The sequence below is a fragment of the Stegostoma tigrinum genome, chromosome 1 (assembly GCF_030684315.1).
Source record: "Stegostoma tigrinum isolate sSteTig4 chromosome 1, sSteTig4.hap1, whole genome shotgun sequence".
NCBI lineage: Eukaryota > Metazoa > Chordata > Chondrichthyes > Orectolobiformes > Stegostomatidae > Stegostoma > Stegostoma tigrinum.
The window spans coordinates 163091924-163109938 of record NC_081354.1 but is presented as its reverse complement, the minus strand read 5'-3'; the positions used below and the strand labels follow the sequence as shown (position 1 = coordinate 163109938).

General features: G+C 43.7%; 1 protein-coding gene across 6 annotated transcripts in view; it reads left to right on the top strand.

Annotated features, from left to right (window-relative positions):
* Window positions 1-18015, top strand: part of fgfr3 (fibroblast growth factor receptor 3) — a 157043-nt gene that overhangs the window by 70824 nt on the left and 68204 nt on the right. For 5 of the 6 annotated variants that reach the window (XM_059649975.1, XM_048528393.2, XM_048528385.2 and 2 more), the window contains exons 3-4: window positions 2707-2976; window positions 17174-17227. In XM_059649975.1, the coding sequence (XP_059505958.1) occupies window positions 2707-2976; window positions 17174-17227 (324 nt within the window). The remainder of the gene's footprint in view (window positions 1-2706; window positions 2977-17173; window positions 17228-18015) is intronic. The other variant, XM_059649974.1, reaches the window with a different exon arrangement.

Sequence of the window (18015 nt, the reverse complement as noted above, 5' to 3'; positions counted from 1 at the left end):
CATCCACAATCAGTATCCTGTTCCTGCCTTATCCCCATATCCTTGATTCCACTATCTTTAAGAGCTACCCATGTCTTTCTTGCAAGTATCCAGAGAGTTGGCCTCCACTGCCTTCTGGGGCAGAACATTCCATATATCCACCGCTCTCTGGGTGAAGACGTTTTTCCTCAACTCCGTTCTAAATGGCGTACCCCTTATTTTTAAACTGTGTCCTCTGGTTCTGGACTCACCCATCAGCGGAAACATGCTTCCTACCTCCAGAGTGTCCAATCCCTTAATAATCTTATATGTCTCAATCAGATCCCCTCTCATCCTTCTAAACTCAAGTGTATACAAGCCCAGTTGCTCCAATCTTTCAACATATGATAGTCCCACCATTCCAGGAATTGACCTTGTGAACCTACGCTGTACTCCATCAACAACAAGAATGTCCTTCCTCAAATTTGGAGACCAAAACTGCACACAATACTCCAGGTGCAGTCTCATCAGGGTCCTGTACAGCTGTAGAAGGACCTCTTTGCTCCTATACTCAATTCCTCTTGTTATGAAGGCCAGCATGCCATTAGCTTTCTTCACTGCCTGCTGTACCTGCATGCTTGCTTTTCACTGACTGATGTACAAGAACACCTAGATCTCGTTGTGCTTCACCTTTACCTAACTTGACTCCATTGAGATAGTAATCTGCCTTCCTGTTCTTGCCACCAAAGTGGATAACCTCACATTTATCCACATTAAACTGCATCTGCCATGCATCCATCCACTCAATTAGCCTGTCCAAGTCACCCTGTATTCTCATAACATCCTCCTCACATTTCACACTGCCACCTAGCTTTGTGTCATCAGCAAATTTGCTAATATTACTTTTAATGCCTTCATCTATATCATTAATGTATATCGTAAACAGCTGCGGTCCCAGCACCAAACCTTGTGGTACCCCACTGGTCACTGCCTGCCATTCTGAAAGGGACCCGTTTATCACTACTCTTTGCTTCCTGTCAGCCAGCCAATTTTCAATCCAACTCAGTATTTTGCCCCCAATACCATGTGCCCTAACTTTGCTCACTAATCTCCCATGTGGGACTTTATCAAAGGCTTTCTGAAAGTCCAGGTACGCTACATCCACTGGCTCTCCCTTGTCCATCTTCATAGTTACATCCTCAAAAAATTCCAGAAGATTAGTCAAGCACGATTTCCCCTTCGTAAATCCATGCTGACTCTGACCTATCCTGTTACTGCTATCCAAATGAGTCGTAATTTCATCTTTTATAATTGACTCCAGCATCTTTCCCACCACTGACATCAGGCTAACCAGTCGATAATACCCTGTTTTCTCTCTCCCTCCTTTCTTGAAAAGTGGGACAACATTTGCCACCCTCCAATCTGCAGGAACTGATCCTGAATCTATAGAACCTTGGAAATTAATTCCCAACACGTCCACAATTTCTAGAGTCACCTCCTTAAGTACCGTGGGATGCAGACCATCAGGTCCCAGGGACTTATCGGCCTTCAGACCTAACTGTCTATCCAACACCATTTCCAGCCTAATATAAATTCCCTTCAGTTCATCCATTACCCTCGGTCCTTCAGCCACTATTGCATCTGGGAGATTGCTTGTGTCTTCCCTAGTGAAGACAGATCCAAAGTACTTATTCAACTTTTCTGCCATTTCCATGTTCCCCATACTAAATTCACCTGTTTTTGACGTCAAGGGCCCAATTTTAGTCTTAACCATTTTTTTTCTCTTCACACACCTTAAAAAGCTTTTACTATCCTCCTTTATATTTTTGGCCAGTTTTCCTTCATAGCTCATTTTTTCTCCATGTATTGCCTTTTTAGTTATCCGCTGTTGCTCTTTAAAAGCTTCCCAGTCCTCCGGCTTCCCACTCATCTTTGCTATGTTATACTTCTCTTTTATCTTTATGCAGTCCTTAACTTCCCTCGTCAGCCACGGCCGCCCCTGCCTCCCGTTAGGATCTTCCTTTCTCTTTGGTATGAACTGATCCTGCACCTTCTGCATTATATCCAGAAATATCTGCCATTATTGTTCCACTGCCATCCCTGCTAGGGTATTGAACCATTGAACTTTGCCAGCTCCTCCCTCATAGCTCCATAGTTCCCTTTGTTCAACTGCAATACTGACACTTCCGATTCTCCCTTCTCCCTCTCAAACTGCAGATTAAAACTTGTCATATTATGGTGACTACCTCCTAATGGCTCCTTTACTTCGAGGTCCCTGATCAAATCAGGTTCATTGCACAACACCAGATCCAGAATTGCCTCCTCCCTGGTAGGCTCCAGTCCAAGCTGTTCCCAGAATCCATCTCGGAGGCACGCCACAAACTCCCTTTCTTGGGGTCAGTACCATCCTGATTCTCCCAGTTTACCTGCATGTGGAAATCCCCCATAACAACTGGAGTGATACCTTTGCAACAGGCCAATTTCAACTCCTGATTCAACTTACACCCTACATCCAGACTACTGTTTGGGGGCCTGTAGATAACTCCCATTAGGGTCTTTCTATGCGAAGAGGTGAGATCTCTGCCAGTTGGCCCAGGGATGACCCTGTGGAGACTCTGACAGTGATTGGCTAAAGGCAGGATTGATGTTTGGGGAAGGGATAACCTTCGCGATAAAATGCAGAAACAAGTGGGAAAGTTAAATGTTTCAGTGAACTCAGCTTTGAGAATGGTCACTCTCTCCCCACAGGGACAGATTCTTTGGGAAGCCAGCACAACATTCCGAAAGAGTCCATTTTCAGCAATGGGGACACACTGGATCTGACTTGCAATTCCCAAGGTTCCTCAGTGGCTACGGTGTGGTTTAAAGATGGACTTCGAATTCTGCCTAACAACAGAACCCAAGTTGGACAGAGAGTGCTGAAAGTTATCAATATTTCCTATGATGACTCAGGAGTTTATTCCTGCAAACTTTGGGGCACCAGTGAGATCCTGAGAAACTTCACAATAAAAGTCACAGGTGAGTACACACCCTCAGGTCAGAGCTATGCTTGGTCTAAATTTGTCATACTAGAAGATAGAGAACAACTCTTATTCTATGAATGGTTAGCTGACCTCTACAGAAGCAGCCGCCCACTGAAGGTTACAGCTTAGTCCTTGTACTTCCAGCTTGAGAAAAATGAACATAACTGAGTATGTTGCTGTTTTGGTTATGTAAAGAGGTAATAGTCCAGATCTCTGGATGAAAAATCTCAAGAATGTGAGTTCCAACCCAACCACAGCAGTGTCAGAGTTTGGAGAGTGACCTAGTTGAATTTCAATGAGAACCCAACTGTTTCACTAATGTCCTATGGGATTGATGGTTGCCACCTTTACCCGATTGGAGCGAATCTGGACGCCCAGCAATCCAGCTTACTCTTAAACGACTTCTTAAGTGACCTCTCTGATAAAGGGTCTAGGCCCGAAACGTCAGCTTTTGTGCTCCTGAGATGCTGCTTGGCCTGCTGTGTTCATCCAGCTTCACACTGTGGTATCTTGGATTCTCCAGCATCTGCAGTTCCCATTATCTCTAAAGTGACCCAACAGGGCACACTTGGGGTGGGCAAAAAATGTTGGCTTTGCCAAGAAACCGAACATCTCAAGAATGAGTAAAGCAACAAAAATAAGTGCAAATGTCAGAAGATAATACTGTCACACCTGAAAAGTGACTCACCACCCTCCAGGGTGAGATGTGGGAACTACACCGCAAGGTGAGACAGAACCGTTCAAAAAAATCAGTGAAATGCAAGCACTTACTATTTGGGAAAGAAACCCCTACCTCTCAGGATTACTCCCCCACAGTTTTTATTGTGGTGGCATCATCACATTGGAAATGACAGGTGAAGATGTAAATGGGGAGTGAACTGACATGTAAATACCCCCTTTGCGATTGTCAATTGTTGAAATATTAGCTTATGGAGGAACTTCATTCAGTTTCATTCGGGTAAGTCCTTTCAAATCTGAAAGACAGCAAAACCAAGCTCCTTACTTCCTCAGTGTAAGATGCATAAAGAAAGTGAAATTATTGCAGGGGAAGAAAGGGGAGAATGGATCTCAACAGTGCTTCGATCTGTCACCTTTTAGCAGTGCCTTAGTTACCGCTCTTGGGTAATTTGTAGAAGTGCATAACCCTAACCAGTAAACACCCGCACCCTGGGGAGGTGTCCATTGCAACTTTACATTGAATGTTTTCAGGCAGGCATGAAGAAATAAGTAAAAAGCCATATTATTTTGTACTCAAATACCTCAGAACCTTTTTATCTAATTGACAAGGAGAATGTATAGTGAAGGCAGCAATATACTGCAACAGGATTGTGTTGAGTAAAGCTTAATAGGAAAATCTTAACGTTAATCTGTAGAAGATATTGCTCTGCAAAATATTTAACAACAATTTTGTCAGAAATAAGCTTTCTGTGCCACCCCAAATACTTTGAGTATACTAAACCACATGGACTGCTTTTGACAGCAATCCTGGATGGAATGAATATTGGCCTTGCTAGTGATCTTGCATCCAAGAATATCCTGGAATAACAGTCAGAAAGGGAAACACCTCTTCCTTCTTATCCTTGTAGTTTCACGAACTTCAGTTAAATAGGACAGGCTCAATTCCGAAGAAGGGTCCAGACCCAAAACGTCAGCTTTCCTGCTCCTCTGATGCTGCTCGGCCTGCTGTGTTTATCCAGCTCTACACCTTGTTACCTCTGATTCTCCAGCATCGGCAGTTCCTACTATCTCTGAAAAATTTATTCTTTTACGGTTTAATTGTCGCATCTAAGTCAGTCATTTTGTGAGGCAGAGGGTGGCATCTTTGCATCTGAGCCAGGGGCACTGGGTTCAATTCCCTCTCCAGTTTGTGGTAACATGGCCAGACAGGTATCAATTTGTAAATCCGTCTAATGCATACCGATGGCAGGCAGTGACTGTAGGAGAGATAACTTCTCAGCCATGTGAGGGAGAGCAGTCCTCTACCATCACTGCTCATTGCTCCAGTCTATGGCATGCATGTAAAGTTATATGTTACCATAGCAATGGAATCCTTGGTGGTAGTGGGCGGGGGAGCGGGGGTTGCGTGTACTTTCACACGCAATTGACTAGAGAGTGGGTATGAATCCAGCTGGTTCCAACAGCATGGGGTTGAATCACTGTTCAGGCTGGGATGAAACCAGCCTCCCCACAGTAAAGATCATGGTGCTGTTGGTAAGCCCAGCCTCTGGGCTGAAAACTGAAGAGGAACAGATAATCTATCAGTTTGAAGGTGAGGGATAAATTTTTGTATAGGGGAGGATGAAATATGTTTCTCTGATGGAAGGTCCATATCCTCCATATCCTAGAAGTTCACAGGTATCAGAGCCATATGTTCCTACATCAGGAGTAGCATGGACTGGATCTAGTGTAAAAATGCTCCAGCTTTTTCCAACACATCAGCCCTGAAGTGCCCCTGTCTGGCAAGTCCATTTATTTTTAGAATGTTGATTTGTTCTCTTGACCAAGCTGTACTGGCAAAGAAAATGTGGAACGTCAGAACAGCCCTCGAGCCTGTTCCAACATTTGATTAGCTCAGTTGGAAAACACTGCACCTTTGACAACCTCACAACAGTCCAGAGCACTTTACACCCAGAGCAATACATTTATAATGAAGCCACTGTTCACACAAAGGAAATGGTCCGTCTGGGAAACAAAAACATTGTGCAACAAATAACACCTTGTCTAGAACCATTTTGATAATAAATAAGAATGGCCGTTGGTCCCTCAGTGGTTAGCGCTGCTACCTCACTGAGCCAGGGACCCGGGTTCGATTCCAACCTCAGATGACTGTCTGTGCAGGGTTTGCACATTCTCCTCGTCTCTGCTTGGATTTCCCCCCAGGTGTTCCACTGTCACAAAGATGTGCAGGTTAGGTGGATTGGCCATGCTAAATTGCCCGTAGTGCCCATGGATGTGCAGGCTAGGTGGGTTAGCCATGGGAAATGCAGGTTTACAGGGATAAGGTGGGCCTGAGTGAGATGCTGTTCAGAGAGTCAGTGTGGACTTGATGTTCTGAATGGCCTGCTTCCACTCTGCGGGAATTCTGTGATGGTTCAGGTTGGATTGTGGAAGTGGACAGTGCTATCCTAGCAGTGGTTTGGCTCTAGAGAGTACCATTTTTAACTTGATGAACAGGCAATAAGCTGTTAGAGCAGAATACCCACACCAACTGACTTTCATTCCATTGGAATCAATGGGATATAGATCTTGTGGTGCAGTGGTAACATCCTACCTCTGGACTAAGAGTCCTAGGTTCAAGTCCCACCTGCTCCACGAGAGTGTAAAAACATCACTGAGCTGATTGATTAGAAAATATACAGAATATAGATTTGGTGGTTTCTGTAGAGGGTGAATGGTCTATTCTGGCAAGTGACTGGCAAACTTGAAAATTACCCCTTAAGAATTAGGACCAACAAATATTTTTTAAGGCGAAGGCTGACAGATTCTTGATTACCAAGGGGATGACAGATTATCGCAAAATGCAGGGATGTAGAGATGAGGTAAAAATCAGACTTTGTTAAACAGTGGAGCAGGCTCAAGGGGCCAGATGGCCTACTGTCATTTCTTGTTTGTCGGTGACAAAAGCTGGCATTTTGAATGTTCCCTTTGATCACAGTAAACATGAAATTCCTCTGAGTGGGGAATGATGGCGAGCAGGAGGCTGCAAAAGTACCTTTAGGTAAGATCCTGAATGGATTCAACAAACGGTCTCATAAGTAGAAGCGTCTGGGGTTTGTGGGTAACGAATGCAGGTTCTGACCAGATTTTGAAATGAGGAATAGTACTTTTGATTTTTCTAAGTATGTTATGATCTCTAGGTACAGGGATAGTAAACACTCCACAACAAATTTGCTCCATGCTGTTTCCGCGTTGGCACACAAATAGTTGACACAATTCCTACCCTTGTTTTTTCCCCCAATTTTTACATCAAACATTCCTCTTTTAAGTCTTTATGGTGAAAATGATGCCATGAGAACCCGTTGTCTTTCTTTGCTTCAATCACAAGATAACTGAGAGACATGACAGGGTGAGTTGGCAGACTAAAGCAACATTATCATTCTATTAACAGAGCTGAGAGATCACAGCCAATGCCAAACTCAATCAATATGAACATGCTTTCTGGGCCCATTGGATAACAGTCAGGGGCAGAGACCTTCACCAGTTTTACTTTCACTAACACAGGAATGGCAAGTCCATTAGGGCCAGATCATCTGAGATGAGCTCTATCCACACAGACAGAGACACATGTAATCTGGAGGGATCAGCCACTCATTGGATAAATACACTGGAAGAAAATATTTAATTGTAAGGAATCCTTTTAAGCCTAGTTAGGCTTAAAGGGATAGCTTTAGGAATTTTCAGCATGCACGTTCTTATTGTAACCAGCCTGATAACAGACTGTAGCTTTGCCAAGAGACACAAGGGAAGCATGCAGGCACTGAAGGTTTTGGAGAGAAGAGCTTTGATCCCTTATATCAAAAGTTTGAGAAATAAGTAAAGGCCAGAGAAATTTAGCACTTTCACCATGGAAAGAAGGTGTTTGGGAGGTCATATACATGAACATATGATTGTTAATGGAAGAATACATAGAACATAGAACATCACAGCACAGTACAGGCCCTTCGGCCCTCGATGTTGTGCCGACCCGTCATACCGATCTCAAGCCCATCTAACCTACACTATTCCATGTACGTCCATATGCTTGTCCAATGACGACTTAAATGTACCTAAAGTTGGCGAATCTACTACCGTTGCAGGCAAAGCGTTCCATTCCCTTATTACTCTCTGAGTAAAGAAACCACCTCTGACATCTGTCCTATATCTTTCACCCCTCAATTTAAAGCTGTGCCCCCTCATGCTCGCCGTCACCATCCTAGGAAAAAGGCTCTCCCTATCCACCCTATCTAACCCTCTGATTATTTTATATGTTTCAATTAAGTCACCTCTCAATCTTCTTCTCTCTAACGAAAACAGCCTCAAGTCCCTCAGCCTTTCCTCGTAAGACCTCCCCTCCATACCAGGCAACATCCTAGTAAATCTCCTTTGCACCCTTTCCAAAGCTTCCACATCCTTTTTATAATGCGGTGACCAGAACTGTACACAATACTCCAAGTGCGGCCGCACCAGGGTTTTGTACAGCTTCACCATAATCTCTTGGTTCCGGAACTCAATCCCTCTATTAATAAAAGCTAAAACACTGTACGCCTTCTTAACAGCCCTGTCAACCTGGGTGGCAACTTTCAAGGATCTGTGTACATGGACATCGAGATCTCTCTGCTCATCTACACTGCTTACCATTAGCCCTGTACTTTGCCTTCCGGTTACTCCTACCAAAGTGCATCACCTCACACTTGTCTGCATTAAACTCCATTTGCCACCTCTCAGCCCAGCTCTGCAGCTTATCTATGTCTCTCTGCAACCTACAGCATCCTTCGTCAATATTCACGACTCCACCGACCTTAGTGTCGTCTGCAAATTTACTAACCCATCCTTCTACGCCCTCATCCAGGTCATTTATAAAAATGACAAACAGCAGTGGACCCAACACCGACCCTTGCGGTACATCACTAGTAACTGGTCTCCAGGATGAACATTTCCCATCAACTACCACCCTCTGTCTTCTGGTGCTTGGCCTGCCGTGTTCATCCAGCCCCACACTTTGTTATCTTTGATCATATAACACACGTCAAGCAAAAAAAAGTAGAAAAGTTGACTTCTGTCGATGGAAGTTCATTTAGAAAAAACACTTTTGCCACAAAGCCTTTGTCCTTAATACTTTGGTTTGTTTCACAATGTAGTCTAACAAAGGCCCTAAGTAGTAAATGGTGAATCTAGGATCACTTGGAATCAGAGAATTGTTGAAGTACAGAAGGAAACTTGTGGTGCAATAGTTCCTACCTCTGGGCCAGGAGACACAGGCTCAAGTCCCACCTGCTCCAGAGTTGTGTGATGACATCTCTGAACAGCTTGAGTAAAGGAAAATATCCAGGAGGAGCCCATTGTGCCTGCACTGGTTCTGTGAATGAGTGTTGCACTCAATACAATTCTCCATTCCAGTACCTTTCTTGAACTTAACTTCACCCACACTCCCAGGCCAGATCATAGCCACTCACTGTGTGAAAGACTTTCTCGTATCGCTTTTGCTTGTTTTCCCAGTTATTTTAAATCTGTGCCATCTCATTCTTGATTCCTTCATGCATGGAATCATAAAGTAACACTCTGAAAGATTATTTTTTTTCGTACAAGAGCAAAGTCATAAATAAACCTAAATGGACTGCCACCTGGTTAAGTGAAAGTGAAAGTCATAGACTCATTAACAATCATTTGAATGTTGCAGTGCATGGACCTTAGGTGCCACCATTGATTCAGAGACTATAATTGACTTCCTCGTCTGTTATTATCATGTACTTGTGAACCTTCAAAACTTGAGAAATTATGCTGGAATTGTAAGCTGATGTTTTTCACACTCATCCTCTTAACAGTAGTAAGTCCAGATTCGGTCACATATGCCCTCACGTTCTCTAATGGAATGATCCTTTAATTGAGTCTTACATCATGATCTGAGGGCATTCTGCTCCCTGCAGAGTGTGATGACTTAAGCATTTGTTTTAAGCCCCAATTTATTACCAGGTATATTGAGGAACCCCGTGTTTCCATTTGCCTCAGTTGTTAATGACTGATTGCAAGTTGATTGACTCTAGTGTGTGGATATTGAAACCAGCTGGAGCGGTGACATTCCAGATATTCAGATTAATCCTTTGTTTGGAATCTTGCTTTTGCTCATAAAACCGAACCCTAGATCACACGTGACTGCTTCCTTCAAGATCTGCTCCTGTTCACAGACCTGGCACTCCTTTTAATCAGACTCACCTTTCCATATTTCCAGATCTATAGCCCTTTCCCACTGTCATCCATTTACATAATAAGTAGACCTGTAGCAACACTATTCTTCAAACACAGGACAAAACAGTAATCAGGCTAGACTATAATCTGCTGTACTTCAACTTGCGATGTAAGTTAAGCAGCTGCTTTCAATTGAAATAATGTGCACATTGCCAGCAGGTATTTCTGGAGTTGATCAAGTGACTGATGAAAGAGAGTTCTCCGCATGAAAAAATTTTCACCCATGTTTCTGCTCCATTAAAGTGTGCACCTGTCAGGCAAATGCAGTTGGAGTTCATTATTGTAAAGTTGTGAAAGATTGCAAGTTTATTTGTTTTATCAGGAGTGACCGTAACAAGATCTGTGCTGATCATAAAAAAAGAACTCTACTAGTTCAATGGCAGAAGGGGTCATTCATGACAAGTTAACCGTGTCTCAGTGTTAACACTCTGACTTGGATTAGAAGATTGTGTTGTATCAGTGTTGCCTCTTAAGCAGATGTTTCAGCACACATTACAGTACAACACTATCAGAGTGTTGCTTGCTAGAGGTGCCTTCACACTGCCAAAATACTTAATTTGCTGTGAAAGGCTGTAAGACTGTGAAAGTAGTTATATACATCCAGTTTTTTTCCTTATCATTGATAGCTTCTTGATGAAATGCACACTGCTATATTGGCTGGTGGAATCAAAGACACTACATTGGTTTCCAGTCTGTGTTAAGTTTAAACATGGTTCAGTGCTTTCACTGGCATGAGTAGTCCTTGCAAGAGATTGGAGCCAGCTTTATATTCCTGATGACTGGAAAGAGCCTGTGTGTTGTTGTTGGGAGAAGATCGAATCTGCGCCAGCTGTGATGCTCGGTATAGTCGAGAAAGATCCCATCCTCAAATGTCTGAGTTTCTGCATCAGAACAGGAAGTGACTCGACTAACTCTGTATCTCCCTCCTGACCCACACACTCAAACTGCCATAGTTCAAGAAGGCTGCTCACCATTCAAGTGCAATTAGGAATGGGCAATAAATGCTGGCCTGACTAGAGATACCAGCATTCCATGAGAAATTAGTTCTAGCCTTTTAAACATTCATTCTTGACATGCACACTGATAGTGCAGTTATCAGTTACCTCAGCTCTGCAATTCCCTCCCTTAACTTCCCACTTCTTGACCGTGCTCGCTTCCTTTGAAATGCTTCTTAAAACATATTCCCTTGACAAGGTCAGTCATCTGTTCCAATACCTCCTTATGTAGCTCAATGTCGAACCTCGCTTGATAAAGTGCCGATGATACTGAATGGCATGTTTTACTATATTAAGTATACTTTGTAAATGATTGCTGTTGAGAATGAAATACAAGCTATAGCTGTTCCTAATTTTAGAGCATAGCCTCTGTGCTTTGAAGCTGTAAATGCCCTGCATTATTTTTAATTCATTCATGAGATGTATGCTTTTCTGGCTGGGCCAGCATTTATTGCTCATCCTAAGTTATCCTCAAGAAGCTGCTGGTGAATTACACCTTCTGTGTGGAGGCTCTTTTTGACAACTACATGTAAGACCCCCACAGTAAGCATCTCCTGCTGGTCCAACACATGGTGAAACACTGAGGAGTTCCTGAATGAAGCAGGATTTGAGCAGATGCTTACCACCGGGCGCACACTCTATGGGGACCAGGAAAGTGACTGAGAAAGGAAACACAGAATGGAACATTTCACAGCATGGGCTGTCAGCACCTGAGAAGGCGAGAGATGGATGAACATTTGGAGCCAGAGTCCTTTCAGGACAGGATTCTGGTGCCAACACGCCAACCCAAACAGGGCCCGTATGTGAGTGTCAGTCACAAGGCCAACATTTATTGCCTGTCCCTACTTGGCCTTGATTCAAAGGAATGTGGACTCAGCAAATCTGAAGCTGAACGAGCCAATGCTGTAACCACTTAGCATGTTCTCCGTGGTGACTGAAACAGGTTTGGCATTTCACTAAAATGTCATGCTGCGTTTTCTCAACGATGATGGCAGGCCACAGGGTCGAGGCTGGCGAGCCACTCTGGGATCACTCCTTGATGCATTCCTGCTGCTGAGAAACATTCATCTGAGCAGCCCAGCACCTGGATAATTACTGGCAGCATAGAGCAGGGCAACCATTTTACACATAATACTTCTATTCGTGGTAATCTAGCAGGCTCATGAGAACTCTTCCAATGCCACCATCTGAGGATAGAAATGCTCCATGAGCCTGTCTGATTGTCATTGTAGCTGTGGGCTCCATACATCAATGATAAGGTTATTGACTTGAAGGGCAAACTCTTCAGTCAACATAATGTATCTGGAGGTTTCCGTCTCCAACCTGAGGAGCCCACTGCCTCTGCTCAAATTATTTTAACTTGGCTGAAAGTGCAGACCTTGTTCTGTAACAAGTGTGGCTGCCAATTTGGCGATGTTGGTGGTGGGATGAACATTGGCAAGATTTCCAGTTCTTTCTCAAAATAGTGCAGTACGTCCCCCTGAGAGAACAGATTAGGCCTCGATTCATTGTCTCATCCAAAGTATGGCACTTCTGACAGTACAGCACTCCCTCTGCACATCATTGGAACTCCAATATGTATGCCACATGTGTACTCAGAAGTTGGAGTGGTTTTTGAGCCCACAAGCTTCTGGCTCAGAACGATTGCTACTATTTGTTTTGGAAATTGGATTTGAAGTAAGGACAGTTTTGGATTGAGATTGCCCCTTGCTCATTTCATCTGACACTTTATTGAGGAGACTTTTTTTGCTAAGTTTGCTTGGAATGCAGAAGGGGAAGACCAGTGCTTTAACCTACAGTTTTCATTTTGTTCATTTATGGGATGATAGGCTAGACCTTTATTTATTGCTCATTCTTATTTACCCAGAGGGCAGTCACAAGTCAACCACATTGCTGTCAGTCTGGAGTTACTTGTAGACCAGACCAGTTGTTTCCTTCCCTAAAGGACATTAGTGAACCAGATGGGGTTTTCTGACAATCAGCAACAGTTTTATGATCATCATTTGACTCTTAATTCCAGATTTTTTTAAAAATTGAGTTCAAATTCCATCATCTGCTGAGGTGGGGTTTGAACCATGGTTCTCAGAACATGCCTTGGGTTTCTGGATTAATAGTCTTAATACTCATACCACTCGACCCATAGCCAACTCCCATGAGCTTGCAGTGAGCTTTCATTTGACATTTTCCCTCCCAGACCATTATCTTTGGTTGCAATAGTGAGAGGAAATTACAATCACTTACCAATCACATCCGTGACATGAGAAATGAAAATAACTGATCACTCAAGAGTGAGCCCTGTCATTCACAGTTACGGTGGAAAATGTGGACAGCCTCACGAAACTCAATTCCTTGTAATATCTGTAAAACAGCCAGAATCCCATCCGATTCAAACACAATTTATTTCATTTAGACACTGAGCCAGTACAAACAGGACGCAGTTCCCCCAAGATCAGTAAAAATGGCGGAATCGGATGTAATGAAAACAGAATTTGATTTGCTTTATCCAGCTTCAAATATGGCTTGGGTTCCATTTGCTTGATTTTTGCCAAATGCTGCAGAATTGAATGTGACTGCTCGAGGCAGAGACAAGATGTGGCATAAAGTGGACAGGCCCACTGACTGCACTTGTGTAGATCTACGTCCCCCGTGTGTAGGCTTTTGCTATCAAACTGGGGTGAGCAGTCACTCCTGAGCTTATTTGTGTTCAGTCTCATCGCTTGCTTGGCTAAAGTGTTAATTGATATCCCGCTTCCCTGACAGTGAAATCAATCGTAACACCCTCCAGATCATATCACCCAGCATAGAGCTGAGACCACATTTGTCCTGTAGAGAGTTTGATTGTCTTAAAAACATAATCGAAGTGACTTTCTTCACTGAAAAACCACTTCATGCTGAATTGGGCTGGAGACAGGACATAGGAAATTTGCCAGAGCCAGATTTAACAGATCTGTGTAACTGCATCTAAAGGCAGGAACTGTTTAGGTGTGCAGCACATGCACAGAGCTTCACTGTTTTGGCATTACCAGACATTTCTCTTCAAGAATAACCTCTAACTTCCACAGCTCCTACGCTGATATAAAAAGTTGCGGTCTGAATAATAAATCAAAATACTTTACATATTGCAGATTCTGTACACATTCAATCTTTCAGAGAATGAACCCACTCAATGAAGCTGTTTGCATTAAAGCTGTGGACTCAAGCCCCCACTTCAGTAATTCAAGAACATTATCTCAGCAGATAAGAACATAAGATGTTGGAGCAGGAGTAGGCCATTCAGCCCATTTAGCCTGTTCCACCATCCAATGTGATTCTGGCTGATCTGATAATCCTCAACTCCATTTACGAGCCTTTTCCCTATAAATCTCAATCCCTTTCATGATTAAAAAATCTATCTCAGACTTTGAATGCACTTAGCAATTCAGCCTCAACAGCCTTCTACAGTAAAGAATTCCAGAGATTCAAAGGAATTACCATCACCACTTCTGAGATGTTGCTGTGTCCAAATTGGTGGACGCTTCAGAACTTATTTGTTGGCCGTGGAGTGTCTTGGAATAGCGCAAAGAGAAGAAAGGTGTTCCACAAACAGAAGTTTTTTCTTCCTTTCTGGATTTATTTGGCTATGAGGTGAACAAGTCAGTTTGGCTGCCTCATTAAAATTACAACCATCTCCCCTGCCCCCGGATACAAACCTCTCCCTCACCCCACCTGTCATGCAGGAATCTAGCTTACAGAATAGTACATCATATCGACAGTAGAATTAATGAAAGTTTAAATATAGCTGCATATCTATAATATTCGCCTTTCTTGGTCAATTGAGTTCAATGAACAGTACAAAAATATTATGCCAGGAGCATGCCAGGCATACCTAAAAATGAGGATTCAAACCTGCTGAAGCTGCCAAACAGAACTACTGGCATACAAAACAGCATCAGCCGCAAGTGATAGAGAGAGCTAAGCGAGCCCACAACCAACTAAGATCAGATCTAAGCTCTGCAGTCCTGCCACATCCAGTGATGAATTGTAGTGGACAATTGAACAACTCACTGGAGGAGGAGCCTCCACCAATATCCCCATCCTCAATGATGGAAGAGCCCAGCACATCCGTGCAGAGGATAAGGATGAAGCCTTACCAGTCTTCAGCCAAATCAATTCACTCCACTTGATATCAAGAATTGGTTGGAGGCACTGGATACTGCAAAGGCTACAGGCCCTGACAACATTCCAGTGTGATGCATGTCCTCCAGAACTTGCCGCTCCCCTAGCCAAGCTGTTCCAGCACAATTACAACACTGGCATCTACCCAACAATGTGGAAAATTGCCCAGCTATGTCCTATACACAAAAAGCAGGACACATCCAACCCGGCCAATTACCACCCCATCAGTCTACTCTCGATCATCATTAAAGTGATGGAAGCTGTCATCGACAGTGCTATCAAGCAACACCTGCTCAGCAATAACCTGCTCAGTGACGCCCAGTTTGGGTTCCACCAGGGTCACTCAGCTCCTGATCTCATTACAGCCTTGGTTCAAACATGGACAAAAGAGCTGGATTCCAGACGTGAGTTGAGAGTGACAGCCCTTGACTTGAAGGCTGCATTCGATCGAGTTTGGCATCAAGGAGCCCTGGCAAAACTGGAAGAAATAGGTATGAGGGGACAAATGCTCCACTGGTCAGAATCATATCTAGCATCGATGAAGATGGTCGTGGTTGTAGGGGGGCAGTCATCTCGGCTCCAGGACATCCCTGCAAGAGTTCATCTGGGTAGTGTCCTAAGCTGAACCATCTTCAGCTGCTTCATCAATAAACTTCCGTCCATTGTAAGGTCGGGAGTGGGGATGTTTGTCGATGATTATACAATGTTCAGCACCAATCGTGACTCCTCAGATACTGAAGCAGTCCATGATTAAGTGCAACAAGATCAGGACAATATCCAGGCTGGGGCTGATAAGTGGCAAATAACATTAATCCCCCATGTGTAGGCTTTTGCTATCAAACTGGGGTGAGCAGTGACACAAGTGGCATTTACTTTCCCAAACAAGAGAGAATCCAGCATTGCCCTTGACATTCTTTACACAGAGAGTTGTGAGAGCATGGAATGCGTTGCCAGCAGCAGTTGTGGAAGCAAGGTCATTGGGGACATTTTAGAGACTGCTGGACATGTATATGGTCACAGAAATTTGAGGGTGCATACATGAGGATCGATGGTCGGCACAACATCGTGGGCTGAAGGGCCTGTTCTGTGCTGTACTGTTCTGTGTTCTATGTTCTATTTAATGGCATTACCATCACTGAAACTCTCTCTGTCAATGTTGTGTGGGTTACCATTGACCAGAAACTGAACTGGACTTTCTATGTAAACACAGTGGCCACAAAAGTAGGTCAGAGGTTAGGAATACAGCAGCGAGTAACTAACTCCCGACTCCCTAAAGCCTGTCAATCACCTGCAAGGCACAAGTCAGGAGTGTGATGGAATACTCCCCACGTTCCTGGATGGGTACAGCTTGAATAACATTCAAGGAGCTTGACATCATCCAGGCTAAAGTAGTGTTTTGATTGGCCCCACAATCACCACTTAAAACTCTCATTCCTTCCACTATCTCCTCAGCCATTAACATCGATTGTAAATATTTGGGCCCAAGGACCAAATCTTGTCTGACCCCACTAGTTCCAGCTTGTCAACTCATAGAGATGAGTTTCTCCCAGGCCTGTCGTTAATGACGTCTTGGACAAAGGGTGTTGAAGCATTGTAGTTATGCTTTGTGCTCCTGATATAGAGATGGGAAATTGAGCTACTCCTGAGCACTATCCCAGATGTACTTGTGTGCCACCAGTAAAGGCAGGATTGGCTGTGACTGTGCAACCTGCACTGCAAATAGCCTCCGTGGTACAGAATTTACTGAATGTCAATGCCCACTAGACTGGCCTAACAGAAGGAGCTGCTGGTGCTGAGCAACATACTCCAATGTTATTCAGAGCTTCAGGAGATTCCCAGTGAAAGGATATATTTGTTGGGTAACTCTTCTGGGACAGAATGCTGCCATTAATTCATTTCAATAATTGGGCATTAAACTTATATTTTCTCTGGATATTGCTCCCTCGTAAGCCCCCCTGCCATGCTGCTTTGATCCTAATGGATAATTCTGCTTCGTTCTAGTAGCTTGCTACTAGCTGACTTCTTTACAGTGCACAATTGGTTTACGCATTGACTATAACTGCAGTGTTATACTGATAAGAGATTTATTCTGTCTTTTAGATTCTTTGTCTTCAGGTGATGATGAAGATGATGATGACGGATCAGAAGATGCAGGTACGGTGTCAGTGTTAGGGAAAATTCACTTGTTTTCCCTCCTCCCAAAGTTAGGAATTTAAAGGAAAACAGAGAACTTATAACTGATGTTTTGCTCCCAATAAATGCGGTGCGAACTGGCCATTCAGTTGCTGGTGTTCGTGGAATTTTGGTGCCACGTCATATTTGGTGACTTAACAAATGCAACTGCACTTTCAGACATTGTCAGCTGATAAGATATTGCGGTGAGCAAACCATCATAAAGCCATTCTTGTACATATCCCTGGCACTGTGGTACAGTGGTTCAGTGAGTTAGCACTGCTGCCCCACAGCACCAGGAATACGAGTTCAATGCTAATCTCTGGTGACTGTCTGTGTGGAGTTTGCACATTCTCCCTGTGTCTGCATGTGTTTCCTCCAGATGCTCCGGTTCCCTCCCACTGTCCAAAGGTGTGCAGGTTAGGTGGATTGGCCATGTTAAATTGCCTGCAGCGTCCAGGGATATGCAGGCTAGGTGGGTTAGCTATGGGAAATGCAGTGCTACAGAAATGGTTGGGGGGGAGGTGGATCTGGTTAGGATGCTCTTCAGAGAGTCAGTGTGGACTCGATGAGCCAAATGGCGCAGTAGGGATTGTATGAATTTGGTAAGTCTCCCACTGGGTACAGCCCCACTTATGAAATTAGAAATTCAAGTGCTTTGCTTCTCATTGAATGTATTCAAACCTTATTAACTATGTAACAATAATGTGGTCTTGTCATTGAGCATCTAAACAAGCTACAGTTACTGACTAATGAAAATGTACTTGTTA